General features: G+C 31.7%; 2 protein-coding genes across 3 annotated transcripts; one reads left to right on the top strand and one right to left on the bottom strand.

Moving 5' to 3' along the window:
- Positions 1-336: 336 nt before the first annotated feature.
- Positions 337-2,130, top strand: LOC114184257 (zeatin O-glucosyltransferase-like). The gene has a single exon (XM_028071545.1). It carries the CDS (start codon positions 572-574, stop codon positions 1,985-1,987), a length of 1,416 nt encoding a protein of 471 aa, XP_027927346.1. The 5' UTR covers positions 337-571; the 3' UTR covers positions 1,988-2,130.
- Positions 2,131-3,399: 1,269 nt separating this feature from the next.
- Positions 3,400-14,022, bottom strand: LOC114185458. 2 transcript variants are annotated; one of them, XM_028073186.1, is made up of 22 exons: positions 13,867-14,022; positions 13,406-13,474; positions 13,228-13,300; positions 12,914-13,036; positions 11,984-12,153; positions 11,458-11,610; positions 9,985-10,128; positions 9,494-9,554; positions 9,074-9,378; positions 8,195-8,326; positions 7,978-8,097; positions 7,503-7,586; positions 7,237-7,368; positions 6,974-7,091; positions 6,753-6,878; positions 6,187-6,321; positions 5,633-5,775; positions 5,403-5,543; positions 4,738-5,061; positions 4,165-4,288; positions 3,914-3,973; positions 3,400-3,768 (listed from the first exon to the last, which is right to left on the bottom strand). In XM_028073186.1, exons 2-20 carry the CDS (start codon positions 13,454-13,456, stop codon positions 4,208-4,210), a joined length of 2,616 nt encoding a protein of 871 aa, XP_027928987.1. In that variant the 5' UTR covers positions 13,457-13,474; positions 13,867-14,022; the 3' UTR covers positions 3,400-3,768; positions 3,914-3,973; positions 4,165-4,207. The 2 variants fall into 2 exon arrangements, with proteins under 2 accessions (XP_027928987.1, XP_027928988.1); XM_028073187.1 differs by lacking the exons at positions 13,406-13,474; positions 13,867-14,022 and having other exon boundaries at positions 12,093-12,153; positions 13,228-13,242.
- Positions 14,023-16,591: the final 2,569 nt, after the last annotated feature.

Here is a 16,591-nt window from a genome sequence, read left to right as displayed (position 1 = left end):
TGGTAAAACTTTCACATCAAAATTATTTGACATAACGTAAAAACTTCATTAAAAGAAGAACGTGAGAACTTTATTTAAAGAAGAAGAAAAGAGTACTATAAAATTTGAAACCTAAACACATGCAAAAAAAGCAAACGCCAAAAATTAACAAACCCAAATTTTCAATTATTTGAATCCAACAAGCTTAGCACAGAACCTTTAAAAGTTTTAGAATGTTCAAGTTCTCTTCCTGATTATTATGTGAAATCCTCGGTGAAAACCGCAAACAAAAATGGTTCAAAATCAATTACAAGATTGTAAAAGTACCAACTTTCACAAAGAAATGGTCCTTGGGAGGGGTCATCAAAAGATGAGTTGTTCTTGTTGCAGACATAACGACAATGGCGAAAATGGTTGGCACCAGCTCCAGGGGAAAGTACCGACAGTGAACTGAGGAGAGAGGGAACGATGATGAGAGGTCACTGTCGAGAACAAACTAACAATTTTACCATTGGAACCAACTCACCCAACAAGTTAAATTTGCATATCGAGTCAAAGAAACATCTACTATAGCTTCTACACTTCTTCATCAATGGCTTCCAATGGAAAAAGCCAAAGCAATAATGGCCTCGAGCATGCAGAAAAGGAAGTGGTGGCTATTCTGGTACCTTTGCCAGCACAAGGCCATCTCAACCCGTTTCTCCACCTCGCACGCCTAATTGAATCACACAACATACCAGTTCATTTTGTTGGCACAATCACCCACATTCGTCAGGTCACACATCGTTACCACAGCTCCACTGCAAACTCAAACATTCATTTCCATCGCTTTGAAGTCCCTCCCATTGTTTCTCCTCCTCCCAACCTCAACGACAATGCAGAATCCAATGGTTTTCCCTCTCATCTGCTTCCTTTCTTTGACGCCACTTTCCAACTTAGGGAGCCTTTTCGGGAACTTCTTCAGTCTCTATCATCTCAAGCCAAAAGGGTCGTAGTCATACATGACGCCGTCATGGCTTATGTTGCACAAGATGCTACACACATGCCAAATGTTGAGAACTACACTTTTCACTCCTCGTGTGCCTTTTACACCGCCCTTCGCCTTTGGGAGGAAATAGGAAGGCCCAAAGGCTTGCATGTCCCAGAACCGATTCCTTCTCGGGAAGGATGCTTCCCACGTCGATTCGGGGACTTCATGAATGCTCAAAGTGAGTTCCACCAGTTCAGTGATGGCATCATCTTCAACACAAACAGGGCAATTGAAGGTGATTACATTGAGTTTGTGGAGGGTGTGAATGGTGGCAAGAAGGTTTGGGCTTTGTGGCCATTCAAGTCTTTAGCCGTTGAGAAGAAAGATTCAGAAGGAGTTAGGCACTCATGCGTGGAGTGGCTTGATAAACAAGAGGCAAATTCAGTTATATATGTGTCTTTCGGGTCGACAACAACTTTGACGGAGGAGCAAATCCAAGAGCTTGCAAGAGGGTTGGAACAAAGCAAGCAAAAGTTCATTTGGGTGCTGAGAGATGCTGATAAAGTAGACATCTTTGATTGTAATGCGGCAAAAAGGCATGATCTTCCAACTGGGTTTGAAGAGAGAGTTGAGGGCATGGGGCTTGTGGTGAGGGATTGGGCACCCCAATTGGAAATTCTGAGCCACTCTTCAACAGGAGGGTTTATGAGTCACTGTGGATGGAACTCTTGTTTAGAGAGCCTGACCATGGGGAAGCCAATAGCAGCATGGCCTGTGCATTGTGACCAGCCAAGAAACACTATTCTGATAACACAGGTGCTCAAGGTTGGTTTGGTTGTGAAGGATTGGGCCAAAAGGAATGTGGTTGTTAGTGCTTCGGTTGTTGAGAATGCTGTGAGAAGGTTGATGGAAACGAAGGAAGGTGATGAGATGAGAGAGAGAGCAGTGAGGCTTAAAAATGCCATTCATAGGTCCATGGATGAAGGTGCAGTTACTTCCACAGAAGTGGATGCTTTCATTGCTCACATCACAAAATAGTCCTATCAATTCATACTTGTTCCTAGTTGAATCTATCACAATTTTACAGTTCATCAAGTTATTTCAAAATAATGCACTCATCTTTCTGTTTCTTTAGACATTATAAAGATTTCGTATGAATGTGTGCTCTGCACTGCCCATTACCACTTCTGCATTAAGAATACTTATGACCTCAAAATCTTTGTAATTTAAAACAGCCTCATCTGGCTTCATTTTGCAATTTCTCAAACTGAGCCATGAGATGTTGTAATTGCTGTCGCTGGGCTCTATAGCTTTGCCCTAATACTTCTTTAGAGAATCTCAAATCTGACTTGATGTCTCCTAGTTCAAGATGATTTCAAACTATCAAATGCTTGAAATGGATAACTTTTGGCATTTAAATTCCTCAACTTCATGTTATCTACTCCATCTTTTGCCGTAACAATTCAATATCCCTTGCAGATAAGGTTATCTGCTAATAAAAATAAAATAAATAAAACTCCTAACAAAGTTTGATCCAATTTTAGCATGCTCCAAGGTTACATTTGTTGATAATATCACTTTAATAACCTCCAAATGCTTTGGAATCTCATGTAGGTGGTAAGATCCTACAAAATTTAATTCAGTAGAATGGGCAAAATTGCTTATATAGTTCATTTGGTTAGAGTAACACATAAAAGGTATCGGGTATTCCACTAGTAACATTTTTATTTTGAGGTTTTCTAAATTTAAAATTTGGAAGATTAATGATTTTGAGCTTTTTCTTTTGGGCTTAGAGAAGAGCAGCAAAGTGAAATAAGATAGGAAAATGATTTTTTGAATACTAGATTTTAACAACTTTCTCTTGAAATCTTAAATATCATTTTTTAAGTGATTTTATCAGTGAAGTTTTGGGGTGTGTTATTTTTAGATGGTGCTATTAGAGAGTTAATAGAGAAAAAGGTGAAAAAAGAAAAATATTAGATCTTGGGAGTTAAGCTAGGATGAGAACAGAGAAAAAGATGAAAAAAGAAAAATATTGGATTTTGGGAGTTAAGCTAGGGTGAGAATAACAATCTAAGTAGGAAAATTTACATTCTTCTTTTCTTTTCTTGCTTACATGTGTACATGATGAGTTAGGTTAAATTGTGATTCATTTTGGTTAATTATTATCTTGAGGTTTAAAATAGTTTACTTAAAATATATTAAAATTCCAAAAACTTGATAATTCATTTAGTTATAGGTTTTCGATGGATATTACGAGAAAAATGATATTTTGATAAAAAAATTAATTTCCATTAAAATTAAATGATGGTATAAGAGTTTTAAAATAAAGTTTTTTTAAAATTTACAAACTTTAATAGCATCCCACCAAGTTATTACATAAGTCGTATGAACAAACTTTAAATTCAAACCACAAAGTGGATAACATCACAAATTTATTACATGTGTTGTTAACTGAAAGCGTCATCTAACTTGTTCAGATTTCTTTAAATAATTTCACCTAATATTTAAGGACATACTTTAATCAAGATTATATTTAAGGCCATACTTGAATCAAAATTAGGGCTATCAGATGTGTCTAGTCTTTAACAATATTGAGGTATATGAAAAAAAATAAACATGAAAACTGTACAGTATGACTCGAGCCTAACTAATAGAAACATAATGGACAAAATCGGAAGCAAAACGCAAAATTTGTCTCCGCGTGAAACAAAGTGGCTGCAGACAGACTTCCATGTTTGCAAATTGAACTTGGGTAGTGGTTGGCAGATCATGCCAAGTATGCTCTCTGAGATTCATAAAACTCTTACGGATTCTCGCTACAAAATAGAGAAAAAATTTATAAGCTAAAACCAAAAAATGACGCCCAAGAATATACATTTATGAAATGTTTGAATATGATTCAAAATATAACACTTACATCTTGGATAGATTAAAAAAAAAATAAAGAGATAAAAAAAATACCTATTTTAAGAAGTTCTTGTAACATTTTGAGCACCTCCTGTCTTCTGCCCATGAATCAAGCTGAATGCAGACAAAGAAGTAAAAAAGACTAATTAGCAAGTTTGAGTGTAAAAAAGACTAATTAGCAGTTCATCATACGAAGAAAGAATCTACAAGACCGAGGGAGGGAAGGAAAATAAAAAACAAGAACCAAAACAATAGTAGAAAAAATTGCAAATAAAATAACATTGTTCCAACCATAACAAACTTACTCGTACTATCCAATCTCTCCCCACGTAATATCCTTGACAAACGTTATCTTGATAGAATTTTCAGTCGATCAAGAGCACATATTATTTCATGTTCTTCAATTTTCATACTGATCTTTCCTGATGACTAAGAAAGAAATATAATTAAATAATACATCCATTGTATAATATGTTAACAGAGCAATAACATCTACAACAATAGTCTCATCAACAATAGTCTCATCCACTTATAAAAGAGGTAAACAAAAACTGAAAATAAGCCACAAAGTGAAGCATCCATTGAGAAACTAGTAACATTCCATTACCATATTTCAACCCAACCAAATCTATTAGCTTGACTATGTATGCAATAAGCCGTTTACTACTTTATGAAGCCAAAAAAGAGAAAAAAAAAAAATAACATATCAGATATTCATGCTAAATGAGCATATGTATATGTGCAGATTGTAACTATGCTCACTGCATAAGAAGTATACAGTGGATAGTAGACAATCACAAAAGTACTAAACTTTTACCCCACACACATAATTTTGATTCATTAATGAGATAAGTTATACTAATGAGGGTAGAACCTACTTGTAAAGAAATAACTTGCTCTAAGACGTTATCCAAATTTTCCTTGAATAGAGACAAAATCTGTCGTATTGTAACGTCCTTGTGCATGAACAAAACAACAGAAGTAGCAGCATTCACCTTATTCACGCAGTTCCTTACATCTTGATAAGATTTGTCAGAGTTTAGTAACAAGCTACAATCATATATAACGGATCCCATTTTCTTCAACACAAGATTCAAAATTTTATGGCACCGGTCAAACATGAAAAAACAAGGTAAAATATAAATAAACCGGAGGCTGAATTGATCGGGAGGAGGTCTTTGTTCATCATCTTCTGGAATGCACTGTGATCAAGTGAAATTTAGAATCAATGAAAGTACTCAAATCAATTCATATAAAAAAATTAAGATCCATTTCTTCAGAAAATAAAATAAAAGAAAACTCATAAATTACCAGAAGACTTACTAGTATCAGAAAACATACTAAGGAGTCTAGCAAACATTTAAACATGAAATTTTATATATATATATATATATATATATATATATATATATATATATATATATATATATACACACACACACACACACACATATACATAAAAAATATATAAATTAATCCAAGTTGTCAACAAAAATTAAAACCCATTTCTTTCATAAAGAAAAATATGGCAAAATACACTTACCTGCACAACATCTATCAGATATTCTGAAAGATGATGGCCTAGAGTGGCAATGCTTTGTTCAGAAAGTCTTGTGGGCTTGGAATCCACTGTAACAAGTATTCTCAGAAGAGAGTATCTATTATCCAAAGAAGGCTTTTGTGACTGTGGTACAAACTCGTATGAGAAATCATTCTTATAAGAAAATTCTAAATAGAAAAAATTGCAATGTAAAAGAAAATGTGTCAACTTACTATCTGATCAATAATCAATTTCTCTATCAACCGTAGAACAATTGCATTGTCCCCCATCTGTTGAATGTATGAGCAAACAACAGCTGTCATTGACATTAAAGTTTGGCGAAGTGGGTCACTCGTAAAACCAGATGAACCAAATTCTGCAAAATTAGAAGTAATAACATTTCTCAATCTCTGGTGTCTGAAGATTGCCAAAGTAGGTTTAGAAAGATAAAAAAATATAGATAATTTCGATCACCAAAGATTACTCAAGCAACTTCTTATTGCTAACATGTTATGCATACATACAATGTCAAATATTTTCTTCAATTAAGTAACTTTGCCAGCTAGAGCATGGGAAGAATTCCATATAAATATTGTTATTTACAAGTTACCAAGAAGCAAGATAAAGATGGCAGGAATGCAAAATTGGCTGATTACAGATAGCAATGTAGTAGTATCCCAACTACTGAGCATTATGGACAAAAGCACTTAATTGGAAAAGTGAAACAAGATATGGATAATATCAAATGTTATACAACAGGTAGTCCAAATAAATCTTTGTAAGCTACCAGGAGGAACTTTGAAACGCGAGACCAAGGTGATTAAAAAACTCAAGTAATCTGCAATTTCTACATGGCCCTCCCTATAGGCTGAATGGAGAATCTCTATGATCCTAAATAAGACATAGGAGTCTAGATCATCACCTGCAATAGTACCAAAAAAAATAATATTCAGAAGCTTTAACCCAGAAATTTTACAGCCTTTATATCATTAGTACATAAATCCTACTTATACTTAAAAGGCAATGGTTACACTGAACATTAAAAATGTTAGTACAGGAAGTGAGGGAAAATTGCTGTACAAAAAGTATGATCCATTGCTTTAAGCTATCAAAACACTTATTTCACAATAACATCACTAAGCTTTAGAATTAAAACAAAAATTATTACAAAATGGAAGAAAAAGGTTGGAAACTTATTCTGCTCAAACAAATGTAAATGATAAACCTTTCAATAACTTAAATTAATCAAATTATTCAACATTAGGTATGCAAATGATAGTAGGTATGAAGAAAAAATTACTAAAAAAAAAAAAAATCGTGTTAGTGAAATTTTTAAACGAGTCTGAAGCTTACTTAGGCAACAATAGACTATTGACTTTAATATAGGCTGGTCCAAATGAGAGAAATAGTAAAGGGAACATAAAGAGAGAACTTGAGATTCTCTAGGAAGCCTGAGAAAAGGACCATAAGATATTTGTCCTGCAACGTGAAAAAAACAAAAAATTAGAAGCCAAAAAAATAACTCACAGGTGTTGTATTATTAATAAGGATGTCAACATCATGTTCATGTTTACCTCCCTCTTGATATGTACAGTAAAAATCTTGCAACGACTGCTGCATGTTGTCATACATGCAAACAAGTGCTGGATTCCAAGCACGCTGCCCAATACGATGTAGGAGACGTAACACAGCCTATGATGAACATAAAATGTTTTAGGTAAAAGGAGATATTAAATTGCAGACTTAAGATAAATGCAAAGGCAGATTAATCTCTCAAAATGCAGTCAAACCACGAATTTAAAATAAGTCTTCCTTATCAAATCAAAATAATAACTACCTCGGAGCAGGCTGGGTGATTATCTCCAAGCTGGATAAGCAACAGAGGGAGATATCCAGTCCATGCACGTAAAGCCTCTTGAAGAACTATATATTCTGGATTGCTTGTCCATGTGGGAATCATGCTTTCCATCTATATTTGGACCAAAGACAAAAAAAACACACATTAATCTTGAAGGAAGGAAATAAATTGTTTTCAAATGATTATCCAAGATTCAAGAATTTCATTTCAATAGTGTTCTCAGAACGAGATGAATCCAAACTCACGTAAGTTAACACATCTTCAATGGCAGAAACACAGGCATTCAGCAAAGAACCTGGCTTGCTTTCCTTAAATGTCAGGGTAAAAGCCTGCAATGTCACAAACCTAGCAACATCAACACCTTTATAGGAAACAAAAAAACATCATAAACAAAACGTCGAGGAAGATGACAACCAGAAAATTAGCTCTTTCAATTTCTATTCTAATTTCAGTAGTTGATATATTTTTGCTTATAATAACAAAAAATAAAGTCACACTAGTTTATTGTTTTAAAGAATTAACAACTGATGATAAAATCTTGTTTTCACCATGTTTTTCCCAGTCTCTAGGATAAGAGAGAACAATTAGAAACAGAATTTTGTAATTATTGTGGGAAACAAAAAGGAAAAAAATGTCAGCAAATATAACAAGTCAATATCCAGAATTAATGGCATTCACGTTCTAAGAAAAATGAACTAGAATTCATTCAACAAGTCAGACCTGAAGAAGGCGTGATGTCCAATCACCTGTCCCTCGTGAAACAAATTTCGAAACAAATGGAAGGAGTTGAACTAAATGCTCTTCCCAGACAGTCTTAGCAGACTGCGTAGCCCAGGAGAACTGTATAATAAAATTCTAGCCCATTTCAGCCATAGAATGATCACAATTTTCAACTTAATGAAACTTCAAAAGTATAATATGAGCATATCTATCTAACCTTCCCAAGCAGAGCATTTTCAAAAAATTCAAGAAATCTCTCCAACAAATGTGGAGGAAGACTCGTCCATTCATTTAACTCAAAATATATTTTGGCAATGACCATGTTCAAGTCAAGCAACCTATCACAATCCTGCAATAAAAGAAAAAAGAAAAAAATCAGTTTTTTTGAAATTAAAGGAATATCACAATCCTGCTGCTCCCCACTCTCACAAATGGAACCAAATCACAATAACACAACAGAAAAAGGGTAATCCATCACAGGAAATTTACACGGGTAAACTATATTTATCTTTGGAATATAAACTTGACCTTAACCAAATTTGTCGGCTGGTGACCAAAGCAAACTCACAAATCAAGATCAACTCAAGAAAGGTTGCAACTTTTAATATTTCAATTACTACTCAAAATATTGATAGAAGCTTTTGGTTAAGATATAAATATATGTTCTTTAAAGTATACCAGTTGGAACACTAGACAAGCCTTTCCAAAAGTCACATTTCTTCAATCTAACAGTTCAATGGATACATGATACAATTGCCTCCCCTCAGAGAGGAAAAGAAAATATTTAAGAGAGAAAAGGGAACATAACAATGAGAATTATATATCCTCCTTGGACCTAATTAGAAAAAGAACATGACTTTTGTCGGGGAAACCTCCTCCTTCTGGGTACTTAGTGTTACCTTCTAATAAAATTCTTTTTTACAGATATCAACCAACAGCAGCAAAATAATGAACTTAGCAAATCAAATTTATGTTGATTGGGTTATCAAAGGGGAAAATAGCTAATCCGAACAGTTCCATATCCTCTTTAGACCACAAATTTACAATTAGTTTCTACTCACCAGTCCCCACTAAAGGGTTAAAAACAGACACATACCCTTGCTGAAAGATGATCAGTGGGATTGAGTGGAAAAAGAGAAAATAATTTCTTCAAGAGTGCAGAAGAGATGCTAACATCAGCTACATCAGGTCCACCTTGAGAACTTGGAGATTGTGATTTCTTGTCAGTCCCATAAGCAATAGACCTAACTATAAGATCTATGCTATGAAGGAGGGATGCCATACAAGCAAAAGACTTCCCTTCAAGACTTTCCATCGAATGAATCGATGGAATAAATTCCAGGAAAATATTTATTAACGGTGGAACTAGATCCTTCAAATTCTTTATGATAATAGAAAAACCTACACAAACAGATGAAGCATAAAATGGGACAGTCAAACGATCAGTGAGAACATCAAAAGCTTTACAAAGCATTTAGAATTATGCTTCAAAAATTGCATTGTTAGGTTATCATACCATTTGAGTTCGTAGACATTTCATCGTCAAAGGCATGCAATACCCTTCGGCCAGTATCATCCTATTAAAAATACAAAATATTAAAAAAAATTGATGAGTGAAAAAGATAAAATAACGTTAGCATTAACCGCAATGAGATATTTCACACAGCAGAAACTTATCAGGACTGAAAAGCAAAAAGTTTAGATCATAAATTATAACTCATAGATATGTACTTATCCAGATATGTAACGTGTTAGAATCTGTGCAAATTAGAAAGTACAAAATGTATCCTGAGAAAAAACTATGGGTTCCATATGCACATATTTCGTCAAATTTAAGCACGACACTGAGTATAAATGGAATGAAAAAAAAAATTGCTAAAATAAAAATGCAGAGTGGTTTAGGCATAAAAATACCAAAGCATAAATTAAAAAGATTGAACAGAGCATCTACAATTATACTTTTTATACATATCATGAAGCCTTAACAGCTAAATGGAAATAAAATACCTTATTGCGCAAATCAGTTTGTGCTTTATTCCATGGAAGGAGTGACAAGCATCGAACCAACCCAGAAAGAGCGTCCTTTAGTTTTCCTTTCTCTTGTAAATAGTACTGGTTCCTCTTTAGAATATGCTCATAATTCAGAAAAATCTGTTAACCACACAACCAGTAAAGTGAATTTTAAGCATCAAATACAAAAATACAACAATTACAATTCCAGTGGATATAGAACTCAATTTCAGGAACAATTAAAGAATAAAAGTACGCAGATGAAGAATAGAATAAAATGGTGGGCTGGGAAATATATAATAGAATGATGGCACAGAAACCAATCGGTAAAAAAAATGGGAAATAGAAATGCAATAAATCAGTGGGTTTTGCCAATACAACTAAGAAAAATACTACCACAGCAACTTGTGAACGACATTTCCTAAATTCCTCAAACAAGTGTTCAATCAATAGTGTTAAGAAGTGGACTTTAATCCTAACTAAACCCATGTTAAGAAGTGGACTTTAAACTTAACCCAACCCCACTACATTGGCTTGTAAGGTAATGTTTGTATTACATAGCCACTTATATACTCTAAATTGGCCTTATCTCTAGTCGATATGGCACTTCCAACACACCCTCTCCACACCGAGGTGTATACATCTTGTGTGTGGGATTAGACATTAATGGGTGGTCCGATAGAGACCCGATAGTAAGTGGAATAAACCCAACAAACAACAAATCTCCCGATAGCGAGTGACACAATAAGTCAAACAAATGACAAATCTTTCTAGAAAAGGATCTAATTATGGCTATGATACCATGTTAAGAAGTAAACTTTAAACCTAACTCAACCCATGCTAAAAAGTGAACTTAGCCTAACTCAACTCCATAAAACCGGCTTGTAAAATGAAGTTTGTACCCACTTATATACTCTAAATTGTAAAATGAAGTTTGCACCCACTTATATACTCTAAAGTGACCTTATCTTTAGTTAATGCTGGACTTCCAACAAGTATTATAATTAAGGTATCATCATAAAATTTCAGAATAATAAGAATCTTTAATTTATAGACATTTCCCTCAATTAAGTTTCAACCTATTGTCATATGTGGATCAAAGTTCTACAACATCCACATATATTGAAGCATTTACTCATTTCTCTTCCTAGTGTTGGGCAACATTTCAGACAGAAAATAACGTAAAATTCAAAAATCATTAGCATTATGACTAATGTTTTGACATTCGGTCAATAAATAAATATAAGCTTCTTGGCAGGGGTGGAAGTAAAATCCAATTACAAGAGCATCAGAATGTTTAACGAGCTCATAAATGCTACTAATGCAAGAGAAAAATCCCCTTCAGCCCCACCCTATTCTCCCACCCAAAAATACTCTAGACCAAAGAGTTGCATTTTAAAAAGAATTTAATTACAAGTATCGATCCTAACATACAGATAAAGAAATTTAGAATATGACAAATAATATCACCTTTTCTGCATACAACGGTGTGAAGGAAGGAGGATAGAACTCGAGCATGAGATCAAAAAAATCAAATGCCATCATCCGGACGTCAGCCGACAAATGAGTCATTGCATTAAAAATGTACGGCATCAATAAAGAAACGATCAACTCTTGATTGTCCTACAAAGTATAGGACGGGAGAACCGATTAACAGAATAAAGCAAATGAAGTCTCAAGAATCAACTTTAATGTAATGATGTAGTAATATAAAGATTACTGGATACGTCAAGCAAAAACAAATTATATCCTCATAATCAGAATTGAAGAACAATAAGGATAACAATAAGCCCCAGAGTATTACAGCCAGCCATCTTGATGCATGATAATATAGATTATTAACCAGAGGCCATATAACAAAGCATAAATCATGAAAAAGAATCAGCATCATTTACTTTTTCATAAGTGATGAAAAGATAAAAAAATTCATTGGGAATATGAGTGTATCATCCTAATGTGTTAGAGAAGTGATTCAAGCAAATAAAAAGAGAAGTACATCTTTACAGCAAGGTAAAATCACAACTTTGAAGAGATCATATAATGATTTCCGAACTACTTTATCATCATCACCAATGCGCTCACGAAGTTTTTCTACAGTAGCATACTTGTGCGACTTCTGTTCAGCTGGATGCCTGGCGAATAAATCCTTAATACCCATCAATGCATCTGTAGTTTAGGATGTGGAAAAGAGAGTATTAACATGAGGATGACCAAATTTAAATGAAAATTCAAATGCTTAAGTTCCTGGCATTAATTTAAATAAAGCAATGGCATTAATTTAGGGAATTACAATTCAAAAAGAATGAGTACAACAGAAATAGGAACCAAGCCAACACATTAAAGCAATCAAGATATGCCATTAGACTAACTTTCATACGATCCAAACAATGTGAATAATGGCTCCTTAATTTTATTTTTGACAGGTTTGCAAATTAATACAAATATTGGCAGTGTTCATGATCTTGATTTAATGGCTTCAGGCTTAAATTCAAACCAAAATGAGCTATCATTTCTAAAAATTTAAAACAAAAACAGAACCAAGGCTTTGCTTTGGTGTTTCAGCTCCAGATCAAAGCTCTGGCTATTTCAATCCATAATAATGTTCTGTTGATTATATTAAAACAAAACATATTGAAATTGTAATAAATAAGTAGAACTATCTAAGTTGTTCATACATCAATCATATTCCCTCCACATGTTAGTAGCAAGTGCACAAGCACAAACAGGCCTCTAACTAGGTTAATAGCTTAACAAGATAATCTCTATTGTACTAAAATTTTTTGTTCCACTCAGCTAATCAAGATTAATCTTTTTGAAAAATTTATTGGTTCTAAACATACAAAATTTGTTCTGTAGAGAACTAATGACACTAATATGCACATTGAAAAGCAATACATGATGACAATATACTAAAATAAAAATATACCTCTACGAACTTTTGGATTGTGATGAGATGTTTGCTGGAGAAGTTCTTTTAAGGTCAAACCTTTCTTGTTTACAGCCAAACCTGCCTTCTCTGCAGCCACACTCTGTTCCGGCAGAACAATTGCTGTTGGAGATATGTTGGTAAACTTATTATTTCATGACATTAAAGTCATTCATAAACAAAAGTTATAAAACAATTAAAAAGAAATTCCAATCCATGCATCTAGTTTTAATTTCATTTTGGTTTATAAAACCAAACAATTCATAAATAAACATGTCATGAACAGAAAATATTTTAATTTTGGAGAAGGGTACCTTTAGATTTAATCTCAGTATTTGTTGTATTCTTAGGTGGTGGCAGTTTCTTCCCAATCTTTCGCCTTATTTTCTGAAAATTTTGAACAAGTGATACGTTAAAAATGCTTCAACAAGAGTAAGAGTTACAGATAAAGAAAGGAATGTAATAAAGTTGTGCCAGAGCCATAGAGGAAACCTTAAAGTCAATGCCATGCTGTTTCTTCGAGTTGGCTTTAGAACGTGTCATCTTGCCCTAATAAGGAGACTAAAGAAGCAAAAACAATAGCTGAGTTAGATTTTATTGTCATTCACTTTAATTCAAAGAAAAGACAAGAAATATGAAAAAAAAAAAAAGCAGCTTCAATGTAACTGTAATTTGAGAGTGGATTGGAGGTGAGATAGTGATTTTTAATATATTCACAATGCTGTGCCTTTGCTCCTTGTAGTAGCACAGTGGCAAGAGTGAAATATATCCCAATCAAGTTTTATGGATATGGGAAAATATCGGAGACCCGAAATTCAATTCCTTTAAGAAAAATATATCGGAACCATAGCGATTTATGGCGATAACATCGCCACCGCCATGTTGTGGCAGCAAGGCATAACTCTGACACCGATTTCCGCCGAAAGTAAAGAATGAGAAGAATGGAATGTTACCAGAAGATAGGGTCTTCTTCTACGGTGACGACGCTGGTAAATTGACGAGAACCGCAGAGGCTCCGAACTTCAATGGCGGCCACTACGCTGTGAAGTTTTGTTTGATGCGGCGGCGGCAGCAACCAAGCAAAGGGTTTAAAAGAAAATAAGCTAAAAAATATTGAATGTTCATAAATATATGAAAAATATAAAAGAATAAATAAAAATATTTGTTAATATTCTCTTCTCCACTTTTAATTTTATTTTTAAGAGTTAAATATATTTTTTGTCCCTCGAGTTTCAGTAAATTTTGAAATTAGTCCCTTTTCGAAACTTATATCAATTTAGTCTTTTATTTTTAAAAATGTATGGATTTAGTCCTTCTTACCAAAGTTTAGTTTATTTGATTTCAAACGCATTTTATGATAGTATTTGAATTATTTACGACACACTTTCGTTTCAATGTTAACTTAAATATTATCATAAAATACATTTAAAATGTCAAATAAACTTAACAAAATTTGATAAAAATGACTAAATTCACACATTTCTAAAGATAAAAAACTAAATTGGTATAAGTTTCAAAGAGAGACTAATTCCAAATTTCGCTGGAACTTGAAGTCACTGAAACCTGAAGAACCAAAAGTATATTTACCCTATTTTTAATTATTATTTTAGAAATTAATTATTTTTTAAATAATTTATTTTTAACCGTTATTTTAAACTACTTTTCTATTCATTATCTTAAAAAAATTATTAATAATTATTTTAAAAATATTTTTCACATATATATATTTATAATTAATATCTAATAATTATTTTAAAAATTAATTATATATTTTTTTATTGATCTTAATTTAAATTTTTATAAAAATAAAAAAATCGAATACATAAACGCAGACGCGAAAGTACCGTATATTTGTTAGTATTTAATAAAAAGTATTTTAATATCTATCTCTAAATGTGTATTAGAAAAACCATTCTAAAAATTTCACTATTTATCATCAATTAAAATATAGTCTGTTTTAATTTATGATAATTAGTAATTGAAAAAGAAATCGACTTACAACACACAATGCACTCGATACTTATTATAATTTTTAGTATTATTTAGGATAAGGAGGCTAAATAAATACCGATAAAATATGCTTTTTTTCTGATTTTGTATATATTACTAATTTTACTGTGAATAACCTCTTGGAATAATTATTGACAAATGATATTGAAAATAATTTAAGAGATACTAATTGCACGTTCTTCCTTGTAATTCTTAACGTAAATAATATTTTTATCTTTATTGCATATAAAAATCTAGAGATTACCTTTTAAAGTAGAATTTTTATTTAAAATTATAATTAAAATATCTTTTTTATTATATAAATACATAACACATACCGAGCAGCCAAAAAATGTACATAGAATTTAGGATATATTAGGGTTAACCCTGTTTTCATTTTTATTTTGTATTTCTTTAGGATATATTAGTGCTTGGGTTTTGGGAAAAAATAGTATGTGAGTCCTTGAATTATCTATTAATGGGAAAAAATGAATTATTTTGTTTTCTATTTTACGATATTTAAAATAGAACTTTGAAATATAATTATCATTTTTCATCAAATTTAAACTGTTTAAAGTTTTTAATAAAGTTCAAATAGTAAAAGTTAGTTTTAAAAATATTTGGTTTAAAATATTTCTCAATTAAGTATTATGGCCAACATTCATTCAAAAAATATATAAATTCTAATTAACTAGGTATTTTGATGTTAAGATTTTTTTTTACCGACCCATATTTCAATTGCATCAAGAAATATACCGTTTAAATTGCAGAAGGCAGTTAAAAAGAATAGTTTTGTCTTATTTGCATAATCTAATACATATTATAATATATATATATATATATATATATATACATATATATATATATATATATATAAAAGAACAAGAGATAATCTATTATCTATTATCTATTATATTATAATATATGTATTATAAAAAGAGATACTAGTGATAATATAAAAAAATAGAAAATTTATTTTATTATGTATTTATAATATAAGAATAGAAGATACTAAAGGATTTATTTTATTATCTATTTTTATTTTGTTAGACAAATATTTCAAAAAGTTAATTTTGTTAGTATATTATTACTTTATTTTTTATTTATATTTATTTTGCTATCATATGTATATAGGAAGTTATTTTATTTTTAAATTAGTTTATCCTAGAAATATATTTTTTATACTATTTCTTTCGGTTTTAATTTTATGTTTTTATAATTTCTAATTACTTTATAATTTAATGATTATTAAAGAATAACTTATCTTTAAAGTATTATTTTATTTATACTTTTCTTATATTATATATTTATAATATACTTATATTATGTATTTATAATATACTTATATTATGTATTTATAATATACTTATATTATATATTTATAATATAAGAAAATAAGATACTAAAAAATTTATTTTATTATTTATTATTTTTTTTTTACTGTTCTGACCCATCCAAGTCGGTTTTGCAATATCATTGGGAATAATCACGACCATATTCTTAAGGTATTGTATGTTTGAGAACGTGGAGTCCCGTCATAGTTTTATTCTTAGAATGCATATTAGAAGGTAAAGAAAGTAAGAAGTATTAAGATTGTACTTAACCCCGATTCTTAAACAAGATGAAATTTATTGAGTGTACTAAAACATTAACAAATATCTAAATGAAAAAGTTAAATTTTTTAGTATA

This window comes from Vigna unguiculata, chromosome 5 (genome assembly GCF_004118075.2).
Source record: "Vigna unguiculata cultivar IT97K-499-35 chromosome 5, ASM411807v1, whole genome shotgun sequence".
Lineage (NCBI taxonomy): Eukaryota > Viridiplantae > Streptophyta > Magnoliopsida > Fabales > Fabaceae > Vigna > Vigna unguiculata.
Note: the sequence above shows the minus strand (reverse complement) of the source record. Positions and strands in the feature narration are given on the sequence as shown.

What these genes read in the sequence shown, in the direction of transcription:
- LOC114184257 (XM_028071545.1), top strand. Translation starts at nt 572, where the DNA reads ATGGCTTCCAATGGAAAAAGCCAAAGCAATAATGGCCTCGAGCATGCA.
- LOC114185458 (XM_028073186.1), bottom strand. Translation starts at nt 13,456, where the DNA reads ATGACACGTTCTAAAGCCAACTCGAAGAAACAGCATGGCATTGACTTT. An exon ending in CACCGTTGTATGCAGAAAAG is followed by an intron (nt 10,129 to 11,457) that starts GTGATATTATTT and finishes TGTGGTTAACAG; the next exon opens with ATTTTTCTGAATTATGAGCA. An exon ending in AAACTGATTTGCGCAATAAG is followed by an intron (nt 9,555 to 9,984) that starts GTATTTTATTTC and finishes TATTTTTAATAG; the next exon opens with GATGATACTGGCCGAAGGGT.